Here is a 27,842-nt window from a genome sequence, read left to right as displayed (position 1 = left end):
AATATTGTGGCATCTGCCTAAGGGGCTTTCTTTCAGTCTAACCAGGGAGTCAGATATATAACAAAGAGGGAGGTTGGATCGAATGCCAACTGAGAGGATTAGGTGGGCATCATAGGAACTGGATGTGGGGGGGGGGTCTTCTGAAGGTGAGAGGTGCTCCAGGCTGGCCTTGGAGAAGGGTGGGTCTTGAATCGGCTAGATTCAAGCTAGCTGCTAAATAATCCCTTCCTGCCAGCTGGTTGTCACTGGGAGACCTGTGCCAAGCAGTGGCACATCCGTCCGTTCATCCATTCATTCACACAACACGTGTCAGCTGAGTTCCCATTACATGGCAGGCTCTGTGCTTGGTTCTGGGAGGGCAGTGGGGAGAGGGCTCCCCCTGAAACTCACCATCTCATGCAAACATGGCCCACACTGCTGTCATCTTTCCAGTCCCTAATCCCTGGGCCTATGCAGTCCAGGCTGAGCAGCAGTGTTTGCTCTTTACTTCGCTCAACTCTACATAAGCAAGTGGTCGGTTTGTTCCCTCCCAAGAGAGAAGAGGTTTTAGAGGAGGGAGTGTGTCACCTAGGAATGCTTTTGGCTGCAAGCGACGGAGAACACCACCAGAATAACTTTAAACATGAGGACGTATTTAACCGCTCAAAGGTGGTCGGAGGTGACAGCAGCTGCTGGCCTTTGCTCCCTGGCTCAACAGCATCAGGATATTCTCTGATTCTCTCGGCCTGTCTCTCATTGTGCCAACGTGGCTGCCATAGCTCAAGACATCACATTCCTCTGCGGGGCAGGAAGGTGGCAGGAGGGGCCAGCTGACTCTATTCTCTTATAAGGAAAGCAGCACTTTCCCAGAATCTGCAGCTGACTTCTGTTTATTTCTAATTGGCTGCACATAGCCACCTCACTGCATGCAAGTTGGGAAAGCATCTTACCCGGGGCTGGCAGCGTGGCCACTCTGCAACGTGGGGTGTCACTGAGGATGATGGGGGAGTGAACGTCACTAGTTGCTGCCGCAAGAAGAGCTGTGGACTTCCTTGTACAAACCTGGGCGGTGAGCTTCTGCCCCTAGCTCCTGCCCAAGAAACTTTTGTACTGATCCGAGCCCCCCCTGCTGAATCGTAACCTGACTCTTTCTAGCCTGTCCTTTTCCCCTTCCTCACATGGAGACCGTCTCTCCTCCTCCCCACCCCCGGCCCACTGCCAGCCACAACCTCCCCATTCCCCGCATCTGCCTTCTGCCCTCCTGGTTTTCACTTTACTTTTACCCACCGTGGAGCCCCTTTGGGAAAGGAAAATGGGAGGGAGGATGAAAGAGCAGGGGAAGTGTTAATTAAACACCAGATGTTTAACTCTGTTAATTAATGGCTCTCTTACCCTGAGTGGCATCAGCCTTCTCTTATCTGTCTCCTTCACCCTTACTGATCTCTGTAAACCTGAAGAGGCCAATATTGGTGCAGGGGGCCTGAGACCAGCAGAGGGAATATGGAGAAAGTGGCTCAGGAGGGGGTTCCTTTGTCCCGAAGGGGGGTTCCCTTGTCCAGGAGAGGAGCATGGACATGCTGGCATACTGGCGTTGGGAACAGAGGAAAGTCATAGTGGGAGAGAGGATGAAGCCCTGAGGTCACAGACCTGTTTTGTCTGGTGCATACAGGGACTGGAAAAATGCAAGTATTTGCCGCCATTTAAAAATAAGGGAATTTCAGGGCACCTGAGTGGCTCAGTCAGTTAAGCGTCCCACTCTTGATCTCAGCCCAGGTCACGATCTCTTGGCTCATGGGTCTGAGCTCTGCATCAGGCTCTGTGCTGATGGTCCAGAGCCTGCCTGGGATTCTGTCTCTCCTTCTCTTTACCCCTCCCCCACGTGTGCTTACTCTCCCTCTCCCTCTCTCTTTCAAAATAAATAAACATAAAAATAAGGGAATTTCACATAAATCCAGATGGATGTGTAGACTTTCTTTAAAAATGGGCAGATGTGGGATACCTGGGTGGCTCGGTCGGTTGAGCATCTGACTTCAGCTCAGGTCATGATCTCGCGGTTTTTTGAGTCTGAGCCCCACATGGGGCTCGTTGCTGTCAGCCTGTCCGCGTCTGTCCCTCTCTCTCTGCCCCTCCCCTGCTTGTACTCTCTCAAAAATAGATAAATATATATTTTTTTAATGGACAGATCAAGCCCTATGCCCTGAGAAGGCAACAGTCAGCTGGAGAAGAGGGAACTGAGACACAGCTGTCCTGTCCAGATGGAGTATGTGTCTTTCCATCCTCCACTGCCCCCTCCCTCACCACCTCGCTCATGTGTCCCTGCTGCCCCTGAGGACTTCTGGGTTTGGGATCCATTACAGAGACACAAGTCCCAGGACTTGACAATGGGTTGGGTATGGGAGATGAGGAAGGGGGTAGTCTGGGAATGCCGAGATGTGAGTCAGGATACCTTGGGACGTGGGGGGGGGGGGTTGTAGTTCCATTGACAGAAATGGGGGACATGGGAGGAGTAAGTTAAGGAAGAAAAGTGACAAATTAATTTGGGGAAGGCTGCAGTGGTCATGTCTGTGTGACCTGAGGTAGAGATGGAGTGTGACCACACTCCGTGTGGTCTGGCGTTTGAAGAGAGGGGCTGGAGATCTGGGCAGCTGAGGGAGCTGGAGTCCAGGTGGGAACACTGGGAAGAGGGAGCGGGGGCTGAGACGATCCTGGGAGCAGAGTGAGAGAAGAGGGAATTGAGAATAGAAACTTGGAGAACCACGTATCTGGGAGAAAGAGCTAGAAATGAAAGTTAGGGCCGACTGAGAGGTTGGGAAGAACGTGGACAGTGAAATGACAGAGAAGTAGGCATCGCGTCCAAGATTTTTATGGCACCTTCCTCTATATTACTTGCTTTGAAGCCCAAGGGGTACTTCCAGCAAGCTCTATGGCCCAAGGGAAGGAAATGGGGCTAAAGCCCTTGTTCCTCTGGCGCTCTGTGTTTGCTGGCTCCCCAAAGATGCGTGAAATCAAGCATTTACATCATGGCAGTTCTACCCTTTTCAGGCCACCCAGAGTCTTTTCTCTAATAACTTTAGAATGAAAGGCTTTGTCCCTACTGGAAAGTTGCAGTATCATCCTGGAAACGACCCACTAGGTAAGCAGCAGCCCTGAGTGTGGATGTAGGAGGGGTACAGCTTCTGTAGCCAACACAGACACACAACTCCTTGCCACCCCAAAAATCTCTCCTCTCTCGGGAGAGGCGGAAGGAACAGGGCTGTGGAGTCAGAGAGGCCTGGGGCCAGTCCCCAGCCTGCGGCTGTCCTTTCTGTCACCTCTCTGCCGCTGCTTCGTCCATGTGCAGAATGAGGGAATGTTGCCATGAGGATTAAGTGGCTGGCTTTCGTGGGGTGGGGCCGTCCAGGCTGGAGTCTGGGCCCGTCACCCCCAACAGAAGCTCCTTCCCACTCCCCCTGACACCAACAGCACAGAAGGCAGCAGATGTTACTGGTCTCACTTCATTTCAATAGATTTACAAGCATCCCTTTATGTGTTACTGAAAAATTGGGTGTAAATCCTATTTTAAGAACACAGTGGAACTCATTACTTGAAGAAAGCTTTGGAAAATCCTTTTGGGAAGTGAAGAATAATCATGCTTTGGTAAAACTTTTGTGCCAATATTCAAGAATTTCTTTGTCTGAAGTGCGGTTCACCTGTAAAGTCTTTCTCGTGACCTCCTCTTTTCATCTTGTGACCATCTTCTTTTCCACGGGACACACTGTGCCCCTTCCCTGTGTGTGCTGTCCAATGTGTAGCCCCCTCTCCCTGCCCCCTAGGGTTCTCCTATCACACCCCCTGACCACTCTCCCCCACCCCCAGACTGTGTGGCCCTGACTTGCCCGTGACTCTTTACTGGCTGCTGCTTTTCCTTCTTCCAAAATTCAGGCACAGATCAGTCTCTGGACATTAGATATGTTTGCCACGTGTGACCACTTGGGTGGGAATATGTATGACGGGTGTGGTAGGCCACTAAAGATACCCTTGTCCTTACCCTGGAACCTGTGAGTATGTTACCTTATGCAGCAAAAGGGACTTTGCAGATGTGGTTCAGCTGAGGATGCTGAGATGGGGAGAGCATCCTGGATTATCCAGGTGGGCCCATCGTAATCACAGGGGGCCTGAAAAGCAGAGACTCTTGGGGTGCTTGGGTGGCTCAGTCGGTTAAGCGTCCAACTTCTGCTCAGGTCACGATCTCACGGTTCAGTTCGTGAGTTCGAGCTCCGCACCAGGCTCTGTGCTGACAGCTCGGAGCCTGGAGCCTGCTTTGGATTCTGTGTCTTCATCTCTCTCTCTGCCCCTCCCAGCTTGTGCTCTTTCTCTCTGTCTCAAAAACAAATAAACATTAAAAAAAATTTTTAAAGGGGCACCTGGGTGGCTCAGTTGGGTTTCTGACTTCAGCTTCAGGTCATGATCTCATGGTTTGTGGGTTCGAGCCCCGTGTTGGGCTCTGTACTGACAGCTGAGAGCCGGGAGCCTGCTAAGGATTCTGTGTCTCCCCCTCTCTCAACCCCTCCCCTGCTCATGCTCTATTATCTCTCTCTCTCTCTCTCTCAAAAATGAATAAACCTTAGAGGAAAAAAAAAAAGCAGAGACTCTTTCCCAGCTTTGATAGAGAGGGATGTAAGTATGGACGAATGGGTAAAGGGAGCCAGTGTTGCTGGCTCTGAGATGGAATATGGGAGGCCTCTAGAAGCTAGAAAAAGCAAGGAAATGGATTCTCCCCTAGGGCCTCTGGAAAGGCAGGCAGCCTTACTGACACCATGATTTTAGCCCAGCAGAACCCAAGTCGGACTTGTTACCCACAGAGCTGTAAGAGAATAAATGTGTCGCCTGAGGCCATGAGGTCTGTAGTAATTGGTTTCAGCAGCAACAGGAAGCAAGTGCAGGGACAACCACCCTGTCTGTGGAGCAGTCTGACCTCACACCTGACCTTGTCTCTTTTGCCTCCTTCACCTCGTGCTTATGGACTCACCCAAAAATTCCCCCTTTTGCTGAGTGATTTCAGCTGGTTCTGGGGCCTGTGTCTCTTGGGTGTCCTATGGCTCCCCTCCATCTCTGGCTGCCCACACCTCATCCCTGAGCCGCTCGATGTCTCAGCCACACAGCCAAGCTGTGGATGGACAGTAGGGGGCCTCTTCTCACTCAGTTCAGGGGTAAGGTGTGCCAGTAGCTCACCTCCTGGGATCTCCTGGTCCTCCTTGGACCAGTGGATTTTAGGAGTTCTTTTTTTTTTTTTTTTTTTTTTTTTTTTAATTGTGTCAACATACACAGAAGATAAGACTTACCTTCTTAGCCATTTTGAAGTATACAGCTCAGTAGTATTGGTACATTCACATTGTTGTGCAACCATTACCACCATCCGTCTCCAGCTCTCTTTCCTCTTGCAAACTGAAACTCTGCACCCATTAAATAATGACCTCCCCATCTTCCCTTCTCCCTGGTTCCTGGGAACCACTACTCTACTTCCTGTGTCTATGAATTTGCCCATTCTAGGTACCTCATCTAAGTTGAATCACATATTTGGCCTTTTGTGTCTGGCTTATTTTATTCTGCATAAGGTCCTCCAAGTTCATCCACGTCACAGCATGTGTCAGAATTTCCTTCCTTTTTAGGCTGAATAATATTTCATTGTATGTATGTACCACATCTTGTTTATCGATTCGCCTGCCAGTGGTCACTTAGGTTGCTTCCCCCTTTTGGCTGTTGTGAATAATGCTGCTGGGAACATAGGTGTCCAAATACCTTTTCCAGTCCCTGCTTTCAGTTCTTTGGGGTGTGTACCCAAAGTGGAATTGCTGGATCAGATGATGATTCTATTGTTTTTTTTTTTTACGTTTATTTTACTTTTGAGAGACAGAGAGAGACTGGAGCGAGAGTGGGGGAGAAGCAGAGAGATTGGGACACGGAATCCAAAGCAGACTCCAAGCTCTGAGCTGTCAGCGCAGAGCCCGATGTGGGGCTCCAAGTCACAAATCGAGAGATCATGACCTGAGCAGAGGTCGGATGCTTAGCCGACTGAGCCACCCAGGTGCCCCATTTCTACTTTTAATTTACTGAGGAACCACCATGTTGTTTTGCATAGCTGCTGTGCCATTTTACATTCCCACCAACCCATTTTAGCCATTTTTAAGTGTCCAGGTCAGTGGTCTTCCATACATTCACACTGCTGTGCAACCGTCAGCACCACCCAGGGTGTGGAGAGCCATGCTCAGGAGAGTGAGTGGAGACGGGCCCTCTTTGCAAAGGTTTATGTTGAGCAAGTGAATCTGTCATTGAAACCCCGAGGAAGCCCAGGCCTTCAGCTGGATTTGCCTTCTATTTTTGAGCTGTAGGCATGTTTTCAAATGCAGTTTTCCTTTTATGCAGTAACTGAATATCTGATAGCAAAATGTTTCCACAGAGAGAGCTTGCCCATGGGGAGGAGGAAAAGGAGGCTGCTCTAATGAATAGATAAGCTTGATTTGTGTTTGGCAACATCCTTAGCATTTAATTCTAGCAATTAAAGTAGGCAAGTCTCCTTTGTTTTCCTTTTCCTTGCAAAAACAATAAAATATCACAGAATGTTTGGGGGAAGAATCCCTACTCATTGTCATACTACCTTTGTGGGACCACTATCACCATTCAGGACAGTTATCTGTGCAAGGCACGAACCAAACATTTATTCACCCTGCTTCGCTTAAGCTGCGTGGCAACTGTGAGGCAGTGTCCTGGGCCTAACCCATGGCATCTCCCTTCTGCACTCATTCTCTCTTTGTGCGTTTGGTCCAGCTTCCTCCACACACGTGTTGTTTCCTACAAAGTTGCCCCCATGAGGTTCACGTTTGCTTGCTTTCCCAAGTAATGTGAACATTCCCTTTGTACTCCTGTTTTCAATTCTTACCTTGTGTGGACATACTTTGTTCACAGGAGCAAGTCCAGGCTCCGTGATTATAAATACAGAATGACTGAATGCATTAGAGGGTTCCCATCTGCGAATGATCACTGGAGCAGCCTGAGCCCTGGTGAGAAGCTCCGGAAGCTATGTCAAATAATGCCATTTTCCTGCCTGGTGCACTGAGACTGTGTAAGGGAGAGGCTCTGGAGCCTGACTGCCTGGGTTTGGATCTGGATACCAGTTTGACCGTATGCAAGCTACTTAACTGGTTGATGCCTCAGTTTCCCTGTCTATGAAATGGGTATGATAATAGTATGTGCCTCACAGGGTTATTGTGTGGATTAAATGGCATAACGAGCATAGAATACCACCTGAGGGTCGCCTGGGTGGCTCAGTCAGTTGAGCGTCCTACTTCAGCTCAGGTCATGATCTTGGGCTGGAGCCCCGCATCAGGCCCTGTGCTGACAGCTCAGAGCCTGGAGCTTGCTTTTGATTCTGTGTCTCCCTCTCTCTCTGCCCCTCCCCTGCTAGCACTCTGTCTCTCTCTGTCTTTCAAAAAAAATAAAATAAAACAGTAAAAAATTTTTTTAAAAAAGAATACCACCTGATGTATGAAAACATGTCTCTGTTGTTGCTATTTACTTAGTTTTGGATCTCCCACCACCTCCCTGCCCAACCTTGAGCTAGATACGCTCCCCCAAGCCTCAGTTTCCTCATCTGTAAAATATGGGATTGAACTAAATGATCTTCAAGAGCCCTTCCTGTTTAACTTTTTTATGATCACCCTTTTCCTTTTATCTTCCCCCTGGGTCTCACTGCAGTTGGGAGGATGTGGGTGGGATGGCAAGGACTGCCCAACGCTGATAGGGCAAATGCACAACCTGGAGTTTGCTAGGAACAGACAGAGGAGAGGAGAACCCAAGCAGGGCCTGGCCTGGCCAGAGAGCAGAGAGCATGGTGCAAAGGCAGGGAGTGAACTTGACCTGGGACAGGGGGAGCATCCCCACCCCCACTCCCAGGTTCCAGAGCTGAAAAGTGCTAAGTTTTTCCGAGCCTCTGTCCCTCCCCCACCTGGTCCCAACCCTTCCCTCTGGGCCCCAGTCGCCCAGATGGTCTAAATGGGAAGAAAAGAGGAAAATCCGTATCCAATCTGCTCTATTCAGAGCAATGGGAAGGAATCTGCATCTCAATTTTATCTTTGTGCTGAGCCTGGCTAAACTTTGCCCCCCAAGTGGTGAGTGATGGGTGGGTGGGAAGATGGCATTGGTGGCCCCCTTGGGGGAGTGAGGGGCACCCCCGCGCCTTCCCCTCCTTACCAAACCGCAGACAGAATGCATTCTTTCCTGCTCTTGGTTTCCCCCTGTTTCCTCTTCTTTTCTTTTCCTTCTCTTTTTCTCCCTCTTTCCCAGGCAGGCAGCCAAGTGGGGACTTTGAATGGTGGCAAGAAGGGAGGGGCCGGGAAGGAGGAGCAGCAGTGCACCCTTCCTGGAAGGTACTCAAGGGCTCCTGGGCTGAGCTTGAGGTGGGGACAAACAGAAGCGTCTCATTCTCTCCCACCCACCCTGGCCCCTAGCTGTACAGCCTGTGCTGGGGGGTGGGCTGTGGCTGTCAGTGCTCTGGCTGGGGTCTGGATTCTGCCCTGTCTGTAGGCAACCTCTGGAATTTCCTTCTCCATAGCCGCTCAAGACCTGGAAAACTGGCTCCCACAGCCCAAACTCACAGGAGACTGATTTGCAGCAGGAAGTCAGTTTAATAATTTATAGCCAGAAAGTGCTCTCCCTGGTTGGGAAGCCAACTCAGGAAACCAAATTAAATTCTGAAGGCTGCTTGGAGAGTGCATGGAGTTAGGGCTCTGGAAGGTGCCAGGAGGGCTGAGGCCAGTTCTCCTCCAGGGAGGACACTGTGTGTGTAGTGGCCTGTGTCTACAGCAGACAGTCTCAGGTTCAAATCCCTACTCAGTTATTAACTGGCACTAGGACCTGGGGCATGGTCCTCAGCCTGGCTAACCTCTGTTTCTTCATATCAGCTATGAATGATGATCTTCGAATGATGATTACAAGGGCATCTCTCAGCTTTCTTGCCAAAATGCCATGAGGTCTTGCCGGGAAAGAGCTTAGCACAGTACCTGGCACTTCTCCATACACAGCAACCATGCTTATTTAAGCCCTTATCTTTAGGGTTGTAGGTTGTCTTTTCCTTTCCAATTACTCTTTTTATCAATCAAAAGGAAAGAGGTCCCTGGTCTCTCTGGAGAGGACCCCCTGGCAGTAGCAATTTGAGTGGTCTTCCCCTTTGACTCATCCCTATGACACACCCTCTCCTACCTGATCCCTCAGTCACTCCCAGCCTTTTTGCAGGGCCACTGCCTGTAGTTGAGCTGATATGTCCCCTGCGGGGGAGTAGGTGGAGCTGAGATCTGCCGTGCTCCAGGCGTGGGGCTCAAGTCTCTTGGAGCAAGAGGCACACCCACTTCCATTCTCTGAGTTGTCCTGCAGACTGATGGCTGCTTTAACCTATTGCTGTCACTGTCCACTGCCACCCAACTTCCCAAAGCACAGATGTGACCACATCTTTCCACTGCCCCAGCCACTAATGAGTCCTCTGTTTCAGCAGAAGGAAATCTCGCAACGCTTTAGGTTTAGTCTCGCCATGATTTGGCCTTGGTCTTCCTCTCCAGACTCAGCTCCCTCTGCCCCGTTCTCCAGCCTTGCTAGATTATGTGAGGATGGTCCAGGGCCAAGTCTTTGCCTGTGCTGTTTGCCATTCCATCGTTCTGGAATGCTCTTTGCCCGTGATGGCCGGGGAAGCTCCCACCTTCTTTCCTTCAAGGCCCTATTTGAGTTCTCCCTTCTGCAGGAGGCATCTTAGACCTCCGGCCCCTGGCATTCCTCTCTCTCCCTTTCCCAGGTCACCTTGCACCTGTCTCAGGCCCCCCTCGTCATCTGCTTCCTGCTCATCGTGCACTCAGGCCTTCATCTCCTTTGTAGGACTGTAACCTGCCGGACACTGAGGCCCCTTTGTTCCTCCCGGCACTGAATGGCTTGGTGAATGAAGATGGTCTCCAGTGCAGTAGTTCAGCTTCTTCCCGCTGCAGGAAGGTCTGGGCAGTCAGCGCTCCAGCAAGCAGCACGGTCTGCTTTGGGCTTTTGGGGGGGATTCAGCCCGCTCTCTCTCTCTCTCTCATAACACATACACACACACACACACACACACGCACACACACACGCACACACACACACACACACACAAACACACACACACATTCCACCCCTGTTTCCCTCTTCCTTTGCCCCAGAGAGAAGAGCAAAGGTCCTTGTGTAACTGGGCCTTCCAGCAGGCCTGGCCCTGGCCCTCTGTCCTTCTCTTGCTTTCTCTCCTTTGCACTCAGCAATTTCATCCCCTCCCCCGGTTGCAGCTAATCCTCCTCCCACTGTCTGTGCTGGGAAAGTAAGCCCTGGAGGAGTCCCATGGAAGGCGAGGAGTCCTCAGGGGGGTGCATGTGTGGGTGTGCGTCCTCTCTCACACACAAGCACATGCATCACATGCCTCCCAGTGTCATCGGAGTGACCCCATATCGAGGACCACAGGGAATTGGGGCAGCAACGAGAGAGAAAGCAATGGAAGCTCTGGCCAATGATTTAGGAAAATGCTTTCCTTATCACTGAAGCTTTCCCAAAATAGCAGGAGTCGGCTGCTGCTACGTCTCCCTTTTTCCCCACTCCTAGAGCACCCTACCACACAGTGCCAGCGCCACGTGGCTCCACTACAGGATGAAGCACAGGCTTTCTGTGCTCCCTTACCTGTCCAGGCCCCAGCTCACTGTGTCTGCCTTGTGATATATTGTTCCTTGGAGAACTGTCTCCTCTCTTCTATTAAACTGTAAGCTCCCTGAAGGCAGGGACCATACTTTTTCAAGGAGTGTTCCCCCATCCCTCATTTCCCCCATCTGTACCAGAACCAGCACATAGTAGGTGTTCAGCAAATGCTCAGTGAAGTATTGTATAAACAACTGAATGGATGAATCTGGGAAGACATTTCAGTGACTAGGGAGTGTTTTATGTACACGAATACATTTTTACAGGTGGATTTCATAAAGGGACTACTTGTGCCAGACATAGTTCCAAGGCAGGGAAATATTAGCCCAATTTATAGGTGACAGAACTAAGATCTGTAGAGACCTGGTGGCCTCCTGAGCTCAGGACTTGCTGTGGTAACTACAGCCCTCAGGAAGATCGAGAGGCCTCCGCTGCGCACTGCCGGCGGAGAAACTCCCGGATTATTTTAGTGTCAGATCAGACAAATATACTACAAATAGAAATTCCTGTTTGTCATAGGCATATTTGGGTATAAGAATGAAAACCCAAGCTGTATGGGATAGGTTGTGTATCCCATGCTGTGTACCTTGGGGTAGCTGCTGCTCTAAGCCTGTTAGACAAAATAACTCATTCAATCTTCATAACACCTCTCTGCAGTAGGTGTTATTCTCCCCATTTTACAGACAAGGAAACAGGCACAGAAGTATGATGAGCAAACATCACAGAAAGAAGTCTGGAGGAGGGCAGGCCAGAGCTGCCTGATTCTGTCATCAATCTCCCAGGTCCCACCTATCTTTCTGCACCGCAGTCTGGATCACAAGGCTAAGGGATGCTAAGTAATGTAGCATCATCCATCCTAGCTACCGGCCGCTCTGGGAGAAGGAAAGCCCTCTTAGAGAGCTTCCCCACAAGCCCTACCGATGACTTCCTCACACATCTCACTGGCCACCCCTGTCTGGATGGCTTTGAGCAGGGTACCTTTCCCCCTAACCCCCACCGACGCAGAAGCTCCTTTAGGAAGGAGGCGGTGAGAATGGACACCAAGGAGGCAATACTGTGCAGGCAACTCCTGGTCTGACACAACTCTGGCTGGCTTAAGAGAAAATGGGAGATTTTATTACAAGGATCCAGGAAGTCGGCTGATGGCTCGTGGTAGTAGAAAGTAGTCAGGCCTCAGGAAAGGGCTAGAATTGGGAGTCTGTTAGCATCCCAGAGAGGCTCTGCTGTCTGTCTCCTGTCCTGGCTCTCTGTCTTCAGACTGCCTCTGCTCCCCTCCTCAGCCCACATGACAGGTAAAAGATGGCCACCCCACAGGGCCCATGTTGCTTGTTCCAGGTTCCTCTACAACACTGACTTGACTTGACCCTGGGGGTTGGATGGGGGTTACAGCCCCACGTTGCCATGAGAGAACATCTGATTGGTCTGTTTTGACATGACTATCCTTGGTGCACGCAGCTATGGTGGAGTGGGGATAGGCATATGTAAGGCTGAGGGGGCCTACCCCTTTGACCTGTGGAGGGAAGGGGGAGATAATTTCCAAAGAAGGGGGATTCTCGGGAGCTAGAAATTCACCCCCCACCCAAGTATCTAGAACTCTGCTCACAAAGACCAGTCCTGTAACACTCAGTGATGTGGGGATTGACCATTCTCCTTTTTTCAGTATGGCGCCCTTGACTTTTGCTGACATTTGCTAAGCCGCAAGCCCTGGCTCATCGAGCTCTGCCTTGACCACCAGCACCCCACACCCCAGCCCCACTCCTCGGTGCCCTGCTTCTCTCCTTCCTTTGTACCCCTCTTAGGGTCTACTGGCTTCCTTACTAAGGACAGAAGGCGTCCTTGAAGGTGATGGCAAAATAGGCCTGTGCGTGTGCCCCCATGGGATCCCCGAAGTCAGCACCTTGGCCCATACTTGCATCCCTAAGGACTGGAATGCTCATCTGAATAAAGGCTGTTCCTATCTTCTTCCTGCTTAGCCTTCAGTCTGTCTCTCTCTGGGGGCTTTCTGGTCGGTGTGCTGTGTACATGTCCATCCACTGCTCTGGCTCTCTATTCCTTTTTCCTCCCTCACCTGAGTGGAGCCGATCTGGATCTAGGTCCTGCCCCCAGTCCTTCCCCACCCCCATCCACATGCTGCATTCCCTTCCCTTCCCTTCCCTTCTCCTTAAAGAGCAGGCATGCTGTGCTGGGGCCCAGGTGGACCAGGTGATGGTAATCTAGTAATTATTGATTCCAGAGGGACTTGGAGGACATATTTACATAAAAACCATAATGTGAGTGGAGCTTCTGCTGTGGAAATTAGGTACTTTAAGGCCTGGCTCCTGGGGGAAGCAGGGGCCAGGGGAGGCTTGGGAATAATGAGGGGAGGGTGGCTGTCACACCGCCTCAGATGAAGGGCTGATGGCTGATGGAGGAAAAGCCCCAGCTAAGGTCTAAAAAGATGATATTTGCATAGGCATCGAATATCACCAATGAGATGTTATATCAGTCAGGGTCCCCCCCTCCCCGGAAACAGATGGCACACTCAAACTGGGAAATGGGAGGGCAGTTTAATAAAGGAACTATTTACGAAGGTGTGGGAAGGGGTTTGGGAGCCATATGGGACTGCTCACTGGGCTCTACCCTGCCGCCGCTGATAATGAGGGGCTGGCACCACCCCAGGCAAAGAGAGGAGGGGGAGCTTAACTCTGACCTTCTGTGGGGGGATGTGGCTGCTCACCCAGCTGCCTCCTCTCTCTCCCATTCCTCCCATCTTCCGCCAGTGTCCCCACTGGCCAAACAGAGGGAAGGAGTCCCCTGTTGCAGCCCAGGCACTGAGCACGGAGGAGGGACAGAGTAGAGGGACAAATAGAAAGCATCCAGCACAAGTGTCAAAGGGCAAGAGGAAATTCCATAGCAGTGCCAGCCCCATGCAGCAGGAAAGACCCAGTTTAGCTCTCAGGAATAATGCCACGTGAGCGGCCATGTGAAAGTCACTCCAGGGAGGATGTCTGGGCCAAAGCTCCCTCCCAGAGGGTTTCCACTAGCAGGGGTGTCCAACCTCTCCTGGGGAGGGACCGAGAATTCCACATTTGAAGGATGTGGGGACCAAGAGGTGCTCCAGAGACTAAGGCCCCCTGGGAGCCAGGATGAGGCCAGGTAAGGGAGAAGGGAGCTCGTCCAGGTGCACCGTCTGCATAGTCACTGGGGTATTTCCTCAAAGCCTCTCAGCAACACGATGACAGGAGTTACCCCATCTCACACAGGTGTGAGGAGACAGACAAGAAGACAGTCATCCTACTCTCATTTTCCAGACCTAGAGTAAGGTAGTGGTGGTAGGAAAGGAAGAGAGGAGGGGTTAGGAGCAAAGGATGTTCGAGAGGAAAGGAACCCTAGGGGCCCCTAGTCCCTGCAGAGGTTTGTCACAGTCATCTTTGGAATCACTCACCTGCTGGTCCCAGGACCCCACCTCCAGTGGAAGGGGTTCTGATTTGTCCCCACCTCCAGCAGGGAATCCCTGATCTAGTCCAACCTTTTATTTCACAGATGACGACAGTGTCACCAAGGAGGTCTATCGGTGGGTTAGGGACCTGTGAGGGATGTGATGTCAGAAAGGCTTGGTGGGTGACACGTTGGATGGGCCAGGAAAGGAGGGAGGTGGGAGCTGATTCAGAGTGTCTGAGTCAAGCTCCAGAGGAAGTGTTGTGCTGCCCCATATTAGAAGTTTTAGGGAACCAAAACTAGTCTGGGTTTGTGAGTTCGAGCCCCGAATCTGACTCTGAGCTGACAGCGCAAAGCCTACTTGGGATTTTCTGGCTCCCTCTTTCTCTGTCCCTCTCCTACTCTCTTCCCCACCCCCACCTCAAAATAAATAAACTTTAAAAAAATAAAAAGTTTTTGAGGTTTTTATTGAATGGGTGATATTAAACATTTAATAATCAAAAGTGAAGATAATATAAAAAGGTATATATATTGGGGCACCTGGATGGCTCAGTCAATTAAGCGTCCGACTTCGGCTCAGGTCATCATCTGATGGTCTTTGAGTTTGAGCCCTGCATCGAGCTCTGTGCTGACCTCTCAGAGCTTGGAGCCTGCTTTGGATTCTGTGTCTCCTGCTCTCTCTCTCTCTCTCTCCCCCCTCATCCCCCACTAGTGCCCTGTCTCTCAAACATAAATAAATGTAAAAAAATTTTTTAAGGTATGTATTAAGGAGCATCTGTCATGATTTTGCTATTTATAGGTAGCCTGATTTAAAATTAGTTTGGGTTTATTTTTCCAGTGTCTGTTAATGCTCATACCAGCAATTATAAATATGTATTCTTATTTCCACCTTCTTTTTTACACAAAAGGTATCAAGCTAATACCCTGTTCTGCATTGGGTTTTTTCCAGTCACTATACCTGGAGATTTCTCCATATCGAAATCTAGGGAAAAATCCCCATTCTTTTCTAGAGCTGTGTAGTATTCCGTTACACAAATACACCCTCGCATATTCAAGCAGTCTCCAGTTGCTAGGTGTTTGGTTGTTTCCTGTCTTCTGTTACTTCAGAGAATGACCCCAAGGAGTAATTTTGTGCATAAATCACCTGGCACATGTACAGGTGCCTGTTTAGTCTATTTTTGCTTCTCAACTATCTCTGGTGAAGGAGCAGGTTTTACATTTCAATTTACAATCTGTCGCAGATGGATACTTACATAAAATTCAATAAAAGTGAATTACTGGAGAAGTGAATTGACAAAAAAACTATGAAAAATACAAACCTCCAAATTTTATTAGATCCAATAGACATGAAAATTACTCTGTCACATTACTATAAAGATTTTTAAACACTCTCAAGTTTCTGCATTTATCTTACAACGAAGTTGTCACAGTTTGTGGATTTGACACTGATCTGCGGACCGCACTTTGAGTAGCACTGGTTAAGACTCCCAGAAATTAGATCAAAAGGTACATGCCTCTGTCTTTTTGCCAGATTCCTCTCCATAGGGCTTGTACCATTGTTGCACGATGGTATATGAGAGTGCCCCCTTCCCCACAGCCTCGCCGAGAGTGTCATCTGTCTTGGAATTTTGCTAAACTCATAGGTGAACAGTAGTAGCTCAGTCTAGGTTTTAATCTGCATTGTTCTTATTGTGAGTGAAAATAGTGTCTTAATTAATTAAAGTATTTATTTATTTACAGAGAGAGAGAGAGAACGCATGCACACATGCACAAGCAGTGGAGGGGCAGAGAGAGAGGGACAGAGAGAATCTTAAGCAGGCTCCATCCACACCAAACTGTCTGCAGGGCTAGATCTCATGACTCTGAGATCAAGACCTGAGCTAAAATCAAGAGTCAGATGCTTGAGGCACCTGGGTGGCTCAGTGCCTTGAGTGTCTGACTTCAACTCAGGTCATGATCTCGTGGTTTGTGGGTTCGAGCCCTTCATCGGGCTCTGTGTTGGCAGCTCAGAGCCTGGAGCCTGCTTCGGATTCTGTGTCTCCTTCTCTCTGCCTCTCCCTCACTCACACTGTCTCTCTCTCTCTCTCTCTCAAAAATAAATAAATGTTACAAAAAAAAAAGAGTCGGATACTTAACAACTGAGCCACCCAGGTGCTCCAGTGTCATTCATATCTTTAAGCCCTATTTGTACATATATTCTTTGCCTATTTTGTACTGTATTATTGACCTTTTTCCTCTTGATTCCCAGGAATTATTTATACATTAGGAATATTAGCCCCTTGTCTGTGATATGTAATGCAAATATTTTTTTCCAGTTTGTCATTTGCCTTTTGATTTTGTTTGGTGTTTGTTTGCAGGGGGTGGGGCATGCAGAAGTTTGAAGTTTTATGTAGTTAAATATGTCAATCTTTTCTTTAATAGCTTCTGGATTTTGAGTCCCGGTTCTTTATTCCAAAATTATAAAGAATTCTGCCCGCATTTTCTTCTAGTATTTTTATGGTTTTATTCTTAACACCTAAATCTTTTATCCAGTTGGAATTTTTCCTAGTACAAGGTGTGGGTTATGGATCCAAATTTATCTTTTTACAAATGGCTACCCACGGTCCTAGCTCCACTTATTAAGATCCCCAGATACCACCTTTATCATTAAAACTAATTTTACGCCATTTGGGATCATAATAGAAAAAGCTCTATAATTTGTCAGTTTTATCCAGAATACCATTGCAAGGGAAATTAGCTCTCCAGGTATGATCTATAACTCTGTGTTACTAGAGTAGAGTAAACTGTAAGTAACATAGGTAAAATGTAAATGTATTTAAACAAGCAAACACAGCCCGTGGGCCTGCCAACAACCATGGAGGAAACTGGGAGAAGTGGGCCTTGCTGAGGGAGCTCGTGGTGAGAGTCAATGTTTGCATTGCAGACCTTACCTGCCTGCCTCCGGAGCTAGGACTGCAGAGGGGCCCAACGATGGTGTTCCTGGGACCCCTGGCTGTCACCCTGTTGCCGCCCAGCCTCACACTGCTGGTGTTCCACCTGTCCAGCTCCCAGGATGTCGTCACTGAACCTAGCAGTGAGCAGCAGCTGTGCACCCTGAGGGAACACCCCACTGTGGCCTTTGCAGGTGAGAGCCACTTCCCACTCGGTCCTTTTTGCAGTGGCTGTGCCTTGAAGGACTTAGGTCTGAACTCAGCAGGGTCTCTTTGATGTTGGAAGTCCTGGGATGTTCCCCTAGGGATAAATGTTAGAAGGATGAGTAGCCATGGGCTGGAGGGGTCTGATTTTAGTCTCCAATTTATTTAAGCCTTCCATCCATGTTTACCTGGAGGAGGAGGGCACCTTGCTCTGGCATTCCTGCTAGGAGGAGGGGTTGTGGGTACTCTGGGTAGAGTGGACAAGGGTTCATCGGCCATCTCAGCTCTAGCTCTTCTGGAAGCATGAGTATTTCTTAGCTTCGTTGGGGGGCCAGAATGAAGATGACTCACTCCTTAGGAGGTGCCTGGAAATCTCTGGAAGGCTTCCTTCTGCTCTAAGACAGTTGCAGATGCCTGTCTTCAGGGCCCTGGGAACCCACAGGGAAACGGGTCCTTGGTGACTGATAACTCCCTCTGTCTGTCAAGGGAGGGCATGAGAGTGTCCTGTTAAAGTGTTTCCCAAACTGGAATTTGTGAATCACTGGGAGTATTCTGAGAGGCCTATAAATTCTCAATAAGGGTTTCTAAAATTAATACATACAGTCGATGATAATCGAAAACCAAAACAAAACATAAATACCAGAACATGCAGGATGTTTTCCCATGACCTGTTGGCCAGTTTGGGGCTCCCTGGTGGTGCTAGGACCACATCAGCACTTCCGAATCCGTCACCTGCATGGCAGCTCACACTGGGATCTGCGGATGTAGCTTCAGAGGTCCCCAGGTTCTTAAGTCTGATAGACACCTGCCCTATTTCCTCATCACAAGTACCCTGCAAGGAGGCAAGGCAAGGACTGTCACCTCCCTTTACAAATGGGAGGGCTGAGGTGTAGAGGGTGGGAGAGACTTGTCAGAGGCAGGCCTTCACGTTGGGCATCCAGTGCTCTTTCTACTCCCCGTGGCAGAGCGATCGGGGCTCCACCTTCTAGGTGCCACGGGCAGGAGGGTGAGGAGCCGTCCTCGGGATTCCACACAGCTAATCGAGAGGGCAGAGATGGAAACCAGAGCAGAAAAATAAATGCCCGAGTGCGAGGCTGGCATGGGATTTGGGGGATAGGAGGGGTGATATGGATAGGTGTTAGGGTTAGCAAGGTGGGGAGGCTGGGGCGGCTGGGAAGTGTGGGATTCCCAGCTGTGGGCTGGCTCCTGCCTCAGGGAGGAGAATTTGCAGCTGTCTTCTCAGTGCTGTCTTGTTTGAGCTGGGATCCAAGGCTTTGAAGGCTTAAGTGGATTAAAGTAAATTAGCAATGTCCTTAAGGCTACAAAACACCCGTACACTCTCAGACTTCTGATGGCTCCCAGCGTGCTGGTGGCTGTCACTGAAGGGAAGGACCAAGTGCGGGACAGAAGGAGCAGGACTCTCAGGGCTATCCTCACCTTGGATGCCCCATGGCAACTCCTAATGAACCATTTCCTCTGAGGGGCTTTGCTGGAGGCCACTGTTGGCCTGGTGGATTCTTGGGGCAGGTACAACGGAAGGAGAGCAAGAGAATTTCTGTCCCCCAGCCAGGCTGGTCTGTACTGGGGCAAACTAGATAGGGGGGTAGGGGTAATGGACAGGTGGAAGATGTGTTCCTTGAATGCCTGGCTTTATTCCCACCATTTTTTATCTTAAGGTGTATATTACTTGAATGAAATAACCTCCTTCCCCACCCTCTTTCAGAATGGAGGAATGAGGCTCAGATTGTCATGGAGTAACTAAGGAATCCCCTTAGCCCCAGCAAGCAGAGATGTCCATCATCCTAGACTGACAGCCCTAGAGTGTGGCATCATCTCTACTTTTCCTCCCCAGCCCTCCTGGCCTCCCCTCCACTCACCTGGGTATCCGTTCTGACAGCTTTGGATTTTCCTATCCATTCACCAAATTGTTATTGGGCCCTACTTGAACCAAGGACAGGGCTAGATGCTGTGGGACTTCAGAGGTAAGAGTTTCCCTTTGGGTACTCGAGTATCTCTTGTTGTTCCTTAAAGATCATTCCCTTTGGTCTGCCAGTGCAGTTGGTCCTGCACTAGGACTGGTCCTCTTGTCTCCCCACACCCTTTAGTACTGGTGAGCACACACCAGGGACTCAATTCATGTTGGGAACTGTGTTCTGGGTGATGCTGCCGTTCCAGAGAGGTTGCCATATAACCCAGCCCAGTGCCAACCCCCAGCTTCCAGGATCCCCTCAGATGTTACATTTTATTTCTGACTGATCAGTAGGCTTCCAACTCGGTAGCTGTGAGTTGCCTTCTCCCCTGACATCTGGCTGATCTGTGAATAACCCCTAAATACCCTAGAGGACCTGCCAGTTGCAGAGTCTGGCAGGCGTTTTTCCATCTTGTAAGGTTGAATTTTCTCCTTCTTTTAAGGGGGGCCCACCTGTGTCTCTCTTTGGCCTGCACGTTATTCCTTCTGCCACGGCATGGAATTTCTAGGAGGCAGGGAGAAGCCAGGATGGAGTTAACACTGACAGTGGTTAATCCACAAACTGGGTAATTGAATTGACTATAATTAAAATCACAGGCGCGTCATGGAGAATGTCATTTTTCTCGTAAAGTCGCCGTCCAAAGCCTTCCCTGCACACGGAGCTCAGAACGTGCTTGGTGTTTTAAAGACAGGTTTCCCTCTGGTCCTGTTTGCCTGTTTAATAAGAGGAAGCTGGCTCCTTTCCCAAGACAGCTCCCCCAAGATCAGCGTGCTGCACCCGCCTGCCTCTCTCCCCCCTCGCCCCTTTCCCCTTGCCCTTGTCAGTTACAAGAAACTGGAAGCGGCCGTCACCCTCCACTCCTTCCTCTGCCCCTGCCTCCCATTGTCTTCACATCTCCTACCCTGTTTCGTCTTCCTTTCCCTTCCCTGCCCCAGGGAAGGGCCTGAGTGAAGACTGAGCTGAGAAGCCCCCACATGGAGTTTCTCCTGGTTTGCTGCACACCAGTCATGCCACCCCTTCCCCTGTTCAGCTGCCCACATCTGGAAGACCCCTGTCGGAGGGGACAAAAGGAACTAAAGGGTGACTCAGTTGCTACCTTTGGGGAGCACTCATCTGATGGTGACAGGCAAGCCCTCCATATCTTCCCCACCCCCACCACAGAAAACAGGCTTGAGCACATTCAGAGTGACAAAAAAATACACTGTGAACAGAATAGACAAGGTAGAGAGAATATGGAGCAAAATAAAATCAGGGTGGAGAGGTTGTGATCCAGGAAGTCTTCCTGGAGGAGAGTCCTTGGCTTAGTCTATAAAGTAGTATACTATTCTACCAGGATTTCTGAGTGTGGCCCTGAGGTCAACTAAAAATCCAGCTTACCCGACTCCTGATCCACTTCTTATACCGATATTGCCCAAATGCCATTGCAACTTCACAGTAATTCTTGCTAACCTATAGTCCCCTGCTGAGGACAGAGGCAGACCCAAGGGGTTTGCTACATTTTGCTGTAGAATTTCTTTCTTCTTCTTTTTTTTAATCATGCATATCACAGTTTTCTGAAAAACATCCAACTCACAAAACCTCAAGTTCTCCAGGGAGCGATTAAGTGTTTGCTTGTCGTGCAGAAATGAAGGGCTGCTTTTACTCTGTAGTGGAGGGATGATGAGCAATGATTTATTTCCCCTGGATTACACACACACACACATGCACGCACGCACTTCTCTGGGCCTTCTGTGAGCCAGTTGCTAATAGACTGTGGGGAGAAAGCACCGGGCCTCACATTCCCCCCTCATCTTTATCTCCATTGACATGAAAGTTCTCTGCCCCATGGTTCTCTGGCTCTCTCGTTATTGGTCAGTTCCCTCCCATCTATGAGGCAGAGGCTGAGGAGTGCTATTAAGGAGTGGGAGAAGTGGGTCTCCAGTGGAAGGGAGAGAGGGAAGGTCAGCGTACCCTGACGTACCTTCCCCAGGCGTACCTCCCACAGACCACTGCCCCATCCATCCAGAGGGCTGTGAGATCTCCTCTCTGCCCACCAATCTCCATGGAAGACTTTGGCCTCGGCTGGGAAGCTCCTTCCTTGGAGACAGGGATAGACAGGGATAAACCCACCTTCTGTTTCCCACCTCCACGGAAGCTTGTTTGAAAACTTGGTTCTTCTTGTACAGATGGGAATTGTGGATTGATCCTGCATTTACTCAATTCCTTCCAGGTGCTGGACACAGCCTAGAGATCTAAGAAGCAAGGGCTTCCCTACCCCCCAGGGAAAACAAGGGGGATATACACCCAGCAATATGGGGGCTTTGATGGCAGTAAAGTAGAGGCTTCACCCAGGCTTTCGGGAGTCAGGAAACGGTTCTTGGAGGAGGTAGGGTGGGGATGGGGCTGAACAGGAACTGTTCTACTGAGGGAGAACAGAAAGGCAAAGTTTGCAGGCTCTGGTGGGATAGATCTGCACAGTGTTCTAGTTTAGTATGGCTGGAGCAGTAGTTTGAGGGGAAATGTAAAATATGAAGTATGATTCTTTCTGTGGCACTAAATAATTAATGTGCCAGGCATCCAAACTGGGAAGACAGTGCAGAGCCCAAAGGCCTTCATAGGAGTTGAGACTTTTCCTGGGGTCAACTGGGAGCTATTAAAGGGTTCTAAGCTGCAGAACAACAAAACCAGATTTGCATTTTAGAAAGATCGCTCTGGTTGCTATGTAGGAAATGGACCGACCAGAGGGACAGGAGTGGAGGCCAGGCTAGATAGGATGCTCCTGGCACCAGGCCAGGCAAGAGATGATACTAGCTTGGATGGGGATAGGGTACAGAGGGCAAAAGGGATGGATTTCTTGGAAGTGGGACAGACAAGATTTCTGAGTGTTTTTAAGTGCTGGTGAGGGTTTAGGGGAGGGAAGGATGATTACAGTTTTCCCTTTGGGCAGCTAGGGGTTAGGTGGAGCCCTTCTCTGAGATAGCGGACATAGCAGGAACAGTGGCGACACCCCCACCCCCTCTCCCCCAGCTGGCTGCTCACAGAGGGGCCAAGTGGAACCCAGGTTTAGGGGGTGCCAAGTCTCCTTCCACCTCACCGCTCGCTGATGTTCGCCCTTTCATTGTGGGGTCCAGTGCTGGCACAGCTGGTCCAACAGTAACTGGAATGCTTGCCTCTCCCTCCACCAGATCTGAAGCCGTGGGTCTTCAACTTCACCTACCCTGGAGCCCGAGACTTCTCCCAGCTTGCTCTGGATCCCTCCAGGAACCAGCTCATCGTGGGAGCCAGGTAACGAGGTGCAGGAGGGTTGGTGCCACGAGGGGTAGTGTGCTTAGGATTGGATGGAGGGAATATCATTTGGGATGAGCCCGCTATGGGCAGGCCCTCATCCTGGGCCCGTGTTCCTCTCTGCCAGGCCCTCTCTGTATCTGAATGTCTGTCTCCCACAAGAGGAAGCATTAAGAGGCGGGGAGGAGGGTGACCTCTAGACCCCCAGATTCCGTGGCTGGTAGTTTTCAAGAGCAGGAACACCTGCTGGCCACCTTCTACCCCGCGTCCCTACCCTGCTTCCTGGACTGCCCAGGCAAAGTCCTCCCTGAGAGCTCCATGCAGGGAAGGTGCCCAAGAGCCCCCTGCTGGCTGGCTGGCCGCCTGCACCTGGGATGCTGGACTCAGGCCGTGGCCTTCTTGTATGAAGCACCTCACTTCCCTCCCTGTTGCCTAATCTTGTTTAGCCTCACTATTCTGGCTCTAGGGAGGGCTTGTGGAGACCTTACAAAATTGTAGACTCTTAGCTCTAGTAGAGAAGGGAGCTTAGAGATGGTTTACTCCAGTGGGTCTCAGAGAGTGATCCCCGGACCAGTGGTACCAACAGCACCAGGAACTTGTTAGAAATGTAAATTCTTGGGCCTCACCCCAGGTCTGCTGAATCAGAAACCCTGGGGGTGGGGCCCAGCAATGTGTTTTAGCAAGCCCTCCAGGTGAGTCTGAGGACTCCTAGGTTTGAAAATCACTAGTCTAATCTAACTGCCTTCAATTTCAATATGAGGAGGCAAGGGACAGGAGAGGGGAATTGACCTTCCCAAGATCCCATTGAACAAGACGACAACAGAGTATGGGGCTAGAACTCCTGTCTCCTTACCTCTGGGCTAGAGTTTTTTTCTGCCAGTCCCTTATCACCTTTGACTGCACTGGTGTTTTTCAGAAGCTCTCCACCCCAGATGTTCAGATTCAGCAGGTCTGAAGGTAGGGGAGGGTGGCCACTAGGTTGGGCAACCCCAGGCTATCCTGCGTGGCTTACCAACCTTGACCTTCAGGTTTTCCAGAGTGTACCCACCCCCTATTTACATTATGAAAAGGAAGCAAACCAAGCAGAGCTCTGGACAAAGACCAGAGGAGCTGCACTGCTCTTAGGATACTGACCTCTGAACCATCTGTAAAGTCTGGCTTCCAGTCTTCTGTGTTGCCAACCTCTCAGGACTGTTGTGAAGCCAGGGCTGAAAGCATTTTTTTAATTAACTAATTATTTTGCATCAGCGATATGAATGTGTCATGGTAAAACATTCAAAAAGTACAAAAGAATATACAATGAAAGACACACACACACACCAAACAGGACGCCTTCTTGGAGGCACATCCTGTGACAAGTATGTGTCCTTCCAGAGGTAATCTGTGCTTACGCAAATATACAAGGGTATGGGCTTTATTTTTCCCAGCAAATAAAATACCGTTAACCCTTGAACAACATGGGGAGTTAAGGGCACTGACCTCCCTCCCCTTCCGTGCAGTTGAAAATCTACCCATAACTTTTGGCTCCCCAAGCCTAACTACTCAAAGCCTACTGTTGATTGGAAGCCTTACTGATAACATAAATGGTCGATGAACACGTATTTTGTGTGTTATATGTATTATATAATGTGTTCTTACAACAAAATAAGCTAGGGAAAAAAGTGTTATTAAGAGAATCATAAGAAAGAGCAAACACATTTACAGTACGGTATTGAAAAGAAATCTGTGTGTAGAACAAACTGGAGTTGTTCAAGGGTCAGCTGTAATGGTTTTACTTTTTATTTTCAGATAATTATGGATTTCCATGCAGTTGTAGGAAGTCAGTCCACATACCCTTCACCCAGCTTCCCCCGGTGGTGACATCTTGCATAATGACAGTGCATTGCAGTTAGGAAGCTGACATTGAGACCATCTTCCCTTATTCAGGTCCTGCCAGTCTCACAGCTGTACTTCTTAAACCCAAAAGGATACCACTGATGCCTCTGCTCTGAACCTTGTGGACACATTTTGAAAACTGCTGGTCTTTCTGTGCCAGCCATGTGACAGGCACTATTTTATGTACCATATATGTAGTAAAGCATCTAGAGCATATAGTAAATCAGGCATATAATAAATCACCTAACCTTCACATGAACGCCGGGCAGAGGGTTCTGTAATTATCCCTACTGTATGGATTAGGAAACTGAAGCTCAGAAGGGTTAGGCCGCCTGCCTGTGTTCTCGCTGCTGTTTCGGATCCACTCTGGGGCTTCCCCAAACGACAGGCATGCCTTTTCCTGGCATTTTGAGCCTGGCTGTGCCCTCAGAGACAGGGGACAGTCAGGCAGGACATGGTCCCTTGCACCCCTCACAGCAAATGAAGTGGTTCCTCAGTTTCTTCTCCCCCGTTCTCTAGGGAGAAAGAACTTTCCTTCCTCCCGTCCTTCTGCCTGACATTCTCCCTCTTCTTTCTGACCCCCTAGGTCTCTGGAATTCAGCTGGAAATATTTTTTATTTATTTATACCCTGCCTTGTTCCATAGGGGATTTAGGGGCAGGTCAGGCTGAAGAGATTTCTCTCTGTTCTCGTCTCCAAGAGGAGCAGACTACGTTGCTGTGATAAACGATTTTTGATGGGATAAAAATTAATAAAGTGATGCAATGTTTCCCCTAATTTTCTAAAGCTGTGAGCAGATGCCTCTGTTACCTGAGCAGACAGCTGGGGCAGAGTCCGAGTCCATCTGTTCTCAGGCCAGGAGGGAGGGGGTGGGGAAGCTCTGCAGGGCAGGGGGCTGGGGAGGGACAGCAGAGGCCTGCAGCCAAGGTCAATGGCGAGGCCTGTCCGGCCCCAGAACAGCAAAGAAGCTAAGCGGCGGCTGGGCCTGGAGCCAGAGCTGGGGACAAGAAGCCTCCAGGCTGAAGTGTCTCCTTCAGGCCCCTGGATTCATTCAACAGGGACCCCTCCACCCCCCATCTCCTCCTGGCCCACTCCACAGCGTTTCCCTTCAATTCTCTTCTCAGTACAGCCGAGGTAGGCCAGAATGTTCTAAAGCAATTATTCCTAAAAACCTCAGGAACCAAAAGGGGAATAGCTAAAAGAAAATGTTAGAAGGAGAGAAAAAAAAATTTTTAGGGAAAACCAAGACTTTACATCTGTTTGATATTAATAAAGCCTTTTAACATGCACCACACCATCCCCTGTCTCCACAGTCCTGTGAAATGAGAAAGACGGCGTTAGTTTCTCCATTTTACAGACACAGACACTGAGGCCCCCACAATGTCCCCAGAAAGAAGCCAAGCTGGGATTCTCCCTGCCTCCGCTGCAGGGTCTACTCTGTGAGCCTGCAGCCACTTTTGTGTGGCGTGTTGACTGTGGCCCTGTCCCCCTCCAAGTCTGTGCATAGTGATAGTGGGCTTGTGGCTCCAGAGTCCAGGCAAAGCAATTTCCTCAGTGTCTGACGCTGTGAGTACTCAATGGGTGACTAACTGAGGTAGTAGTATCATTATCACTGCTATTTAAGGCCTTTTTAAAAATTACGACTATATTATTTTTAGAGCATTTCTAGGCTGACAGCAGACTTGATAAGAAGGTACACATGTTTCCCATGTGTCTCCTGTTCCCATAGCCTCCACCACCAGAGGGGTACATTTGTTGTCGCTGAAGAACTGCATTGACACATACATCATTATCACCCCACATCTATAGTTTATATTATGGTCTCTTAGTGTTGTACATTCTGGGAGTTTGGACAAAGGTATAATGACATGTATCCAGTGTTACAGCGTCATACAGAGGAGGTTCACTGCCCTAAAAATCCTGTGTTCCACCTGTTCATCCTCCCTCTCCTCAACCACTGATCTCTTACTGTCTCCATAGTTTTGCCTTTCCCAAAATGTCATATAATTGGAATCATACAGTGTGTAGCCTTTTCAGATTGGCTTCTTTCACTTACTATTATGCATCTAAGTTTCCTCCATGTCTTTTCATGACTTGATAGCTCATTTCCTTTTTGCTCTGAATAATATTCTATTATCTGGATACACCACAGTGTATTTATCCATTCACCTGCTGAAAGGCTTCTTGGTTGCTTCCAAATTTGAGCAATTGTGAATAATGCTGCTATAAACATCCATGTGCAGGTTTTTGTGTGGACACGTTTCTTTATTTACGGTTTTTGAGCAGGAGGCTAATGTGATGAAAACAGTATTTGAGGCAGATGAAGCTGGCAGCCCCATGTGGGCTGGGGGTGGGGGGCGCAGGAGAGGAATCGTGGGGGCGCTGAGGGGGCCACTGGGGCAAAAGCGGATAGGGTGATCCAGGGAGGGGATCGTGGGAAGGTCAGATCCAGAGTCACCGCAGGCAGGGGCTACGGGAGATGAGGAGGCAGACAGGACTCCAGGGGCCCCAGGCATGGTGTTAGGAGAGATGGCTGGTCTGTCTGAGGAGGGGAGTCAGACAGGAGTGGGTCTGGGTGGAAGGAAGGAGATGGTGTGTTTAGGCTCCTGCAGGAGCTCCATGAGGCATCACGTTTAACAGAAGTGGGCTCTCTGGCTGGGAGGAAGGTGGTGGGGCTGCTCCCTGGACCTGCCAGGACAGCCAGGGAGCAGGGACGGTGTGGGCTTCAGGAGTAGACAAGTCTGGGCGTGAATCGCAACTCCTTCACTTACTGTCTATGACTTGGCCAACCTGTTTCCTCATCTGTAAATGCAGTTTTCCCTCTCCACTCATGGAGTTTCTGTGAGGGTTAACAGAGCCAATGGAGATAAAACTCTCCCAGGGGGTTGACCCACCACAGGCCCTCTGCAGTCTGCACCCTGTCCTGGCACCTTATGAAGCTGGAGCCGGGAAGCTGCTTCCTGGGGACCTGCCTGCAGAACCAGCTTGATTTATGATTCTTGTCTCTGTTTTCACAGGAACTACCTCTTCAGACTCAGCCTTGCCAATGTTTCCCTCCTTCAGGTACATTTGCCTCCCTTCCCTTCCCTTTCTTTGTGATTTCCCCGGTATTTGGGAGCTGGGGCTGGGGTAGCACAGGGAGCAAGGTTCAGAATTCAGCCCCTATGGTTGAAAACAGGAGCCCCATGCTCTTTTCACTGGCCGTGGACTCACGCTGGCTTCCAGGTCTAACAGCCGGGAAGGTATTTGGAAGTGAGGGTCACCCACATAAACATGGAGGCACACATGGGACTCCTGCATTGTGCAGGGGAACTGCTGACAAGGGGAGAGAAGGAGCACCCAAGTGAGAATGACCAACTGGCCTTGTGTGCCTGAGACTGAGGGGTCTTGGGATGCAGGACTTTAGGTGCTAAATCTGGGAGAGAATTGGGCAAACTGGACTGGTTGGTCATTCTAAGTCTTACAGAAAGGACTGAGTT

At 49.7% G+C, this 27,842-nt stretch overlaps 1 protein-coding gene across 6 annotated transcripts in view; it reads left to right on the top strand.

Moving 5' to 3' along the window:
* The window catches only part of SEMA5B (semaphorin 5B), a 120,808-nt gene that overhangs the window by 61,658 nt on the left and 31,308 nt on the right, over positions 1-27,842 (top strand). For all 6 annotated transcript variants that reach the window (XM_019448590.2, XM_019448591.2, XM_053903445.1 and 3 more), the window contains exons 2-4: positions 17,045-17,245; positions 22,390-22,489; positions 27,381-27,426. In XM_019448590.2, coding sequence (XP_019304135.2) covers positions 17,092-17,245; positions 22,390-22,489; positions 27,381-27,426 — 300 coding nt within the window. In that variant the 5' untranslated portion in view covers positions 17,045-17,091. The remainder of the gene's footprint in view (positions 1-17,044; positions 17,246-22,389; positions 22,490-27,380; positions 27,427-27,842) is intronic.

Source organism: Panthera pardus, unplaced genomic scaffold (genome assembly GCF_024362965.1).
Source record: "Panthera pardus isolate Hobbes unplaced genomic scaffold, ASM2436296v1 HiC_scaffold_16, whole genome shotgun sequence".
NCBI lineage: Eukaryota > Metazoa > Chordata > Mammalia > Carnivora > Felidae > Panthera > Panthera pardus.
This window is presented reverse-complemented; position numbering and strand designations above follow the sequence as displayed.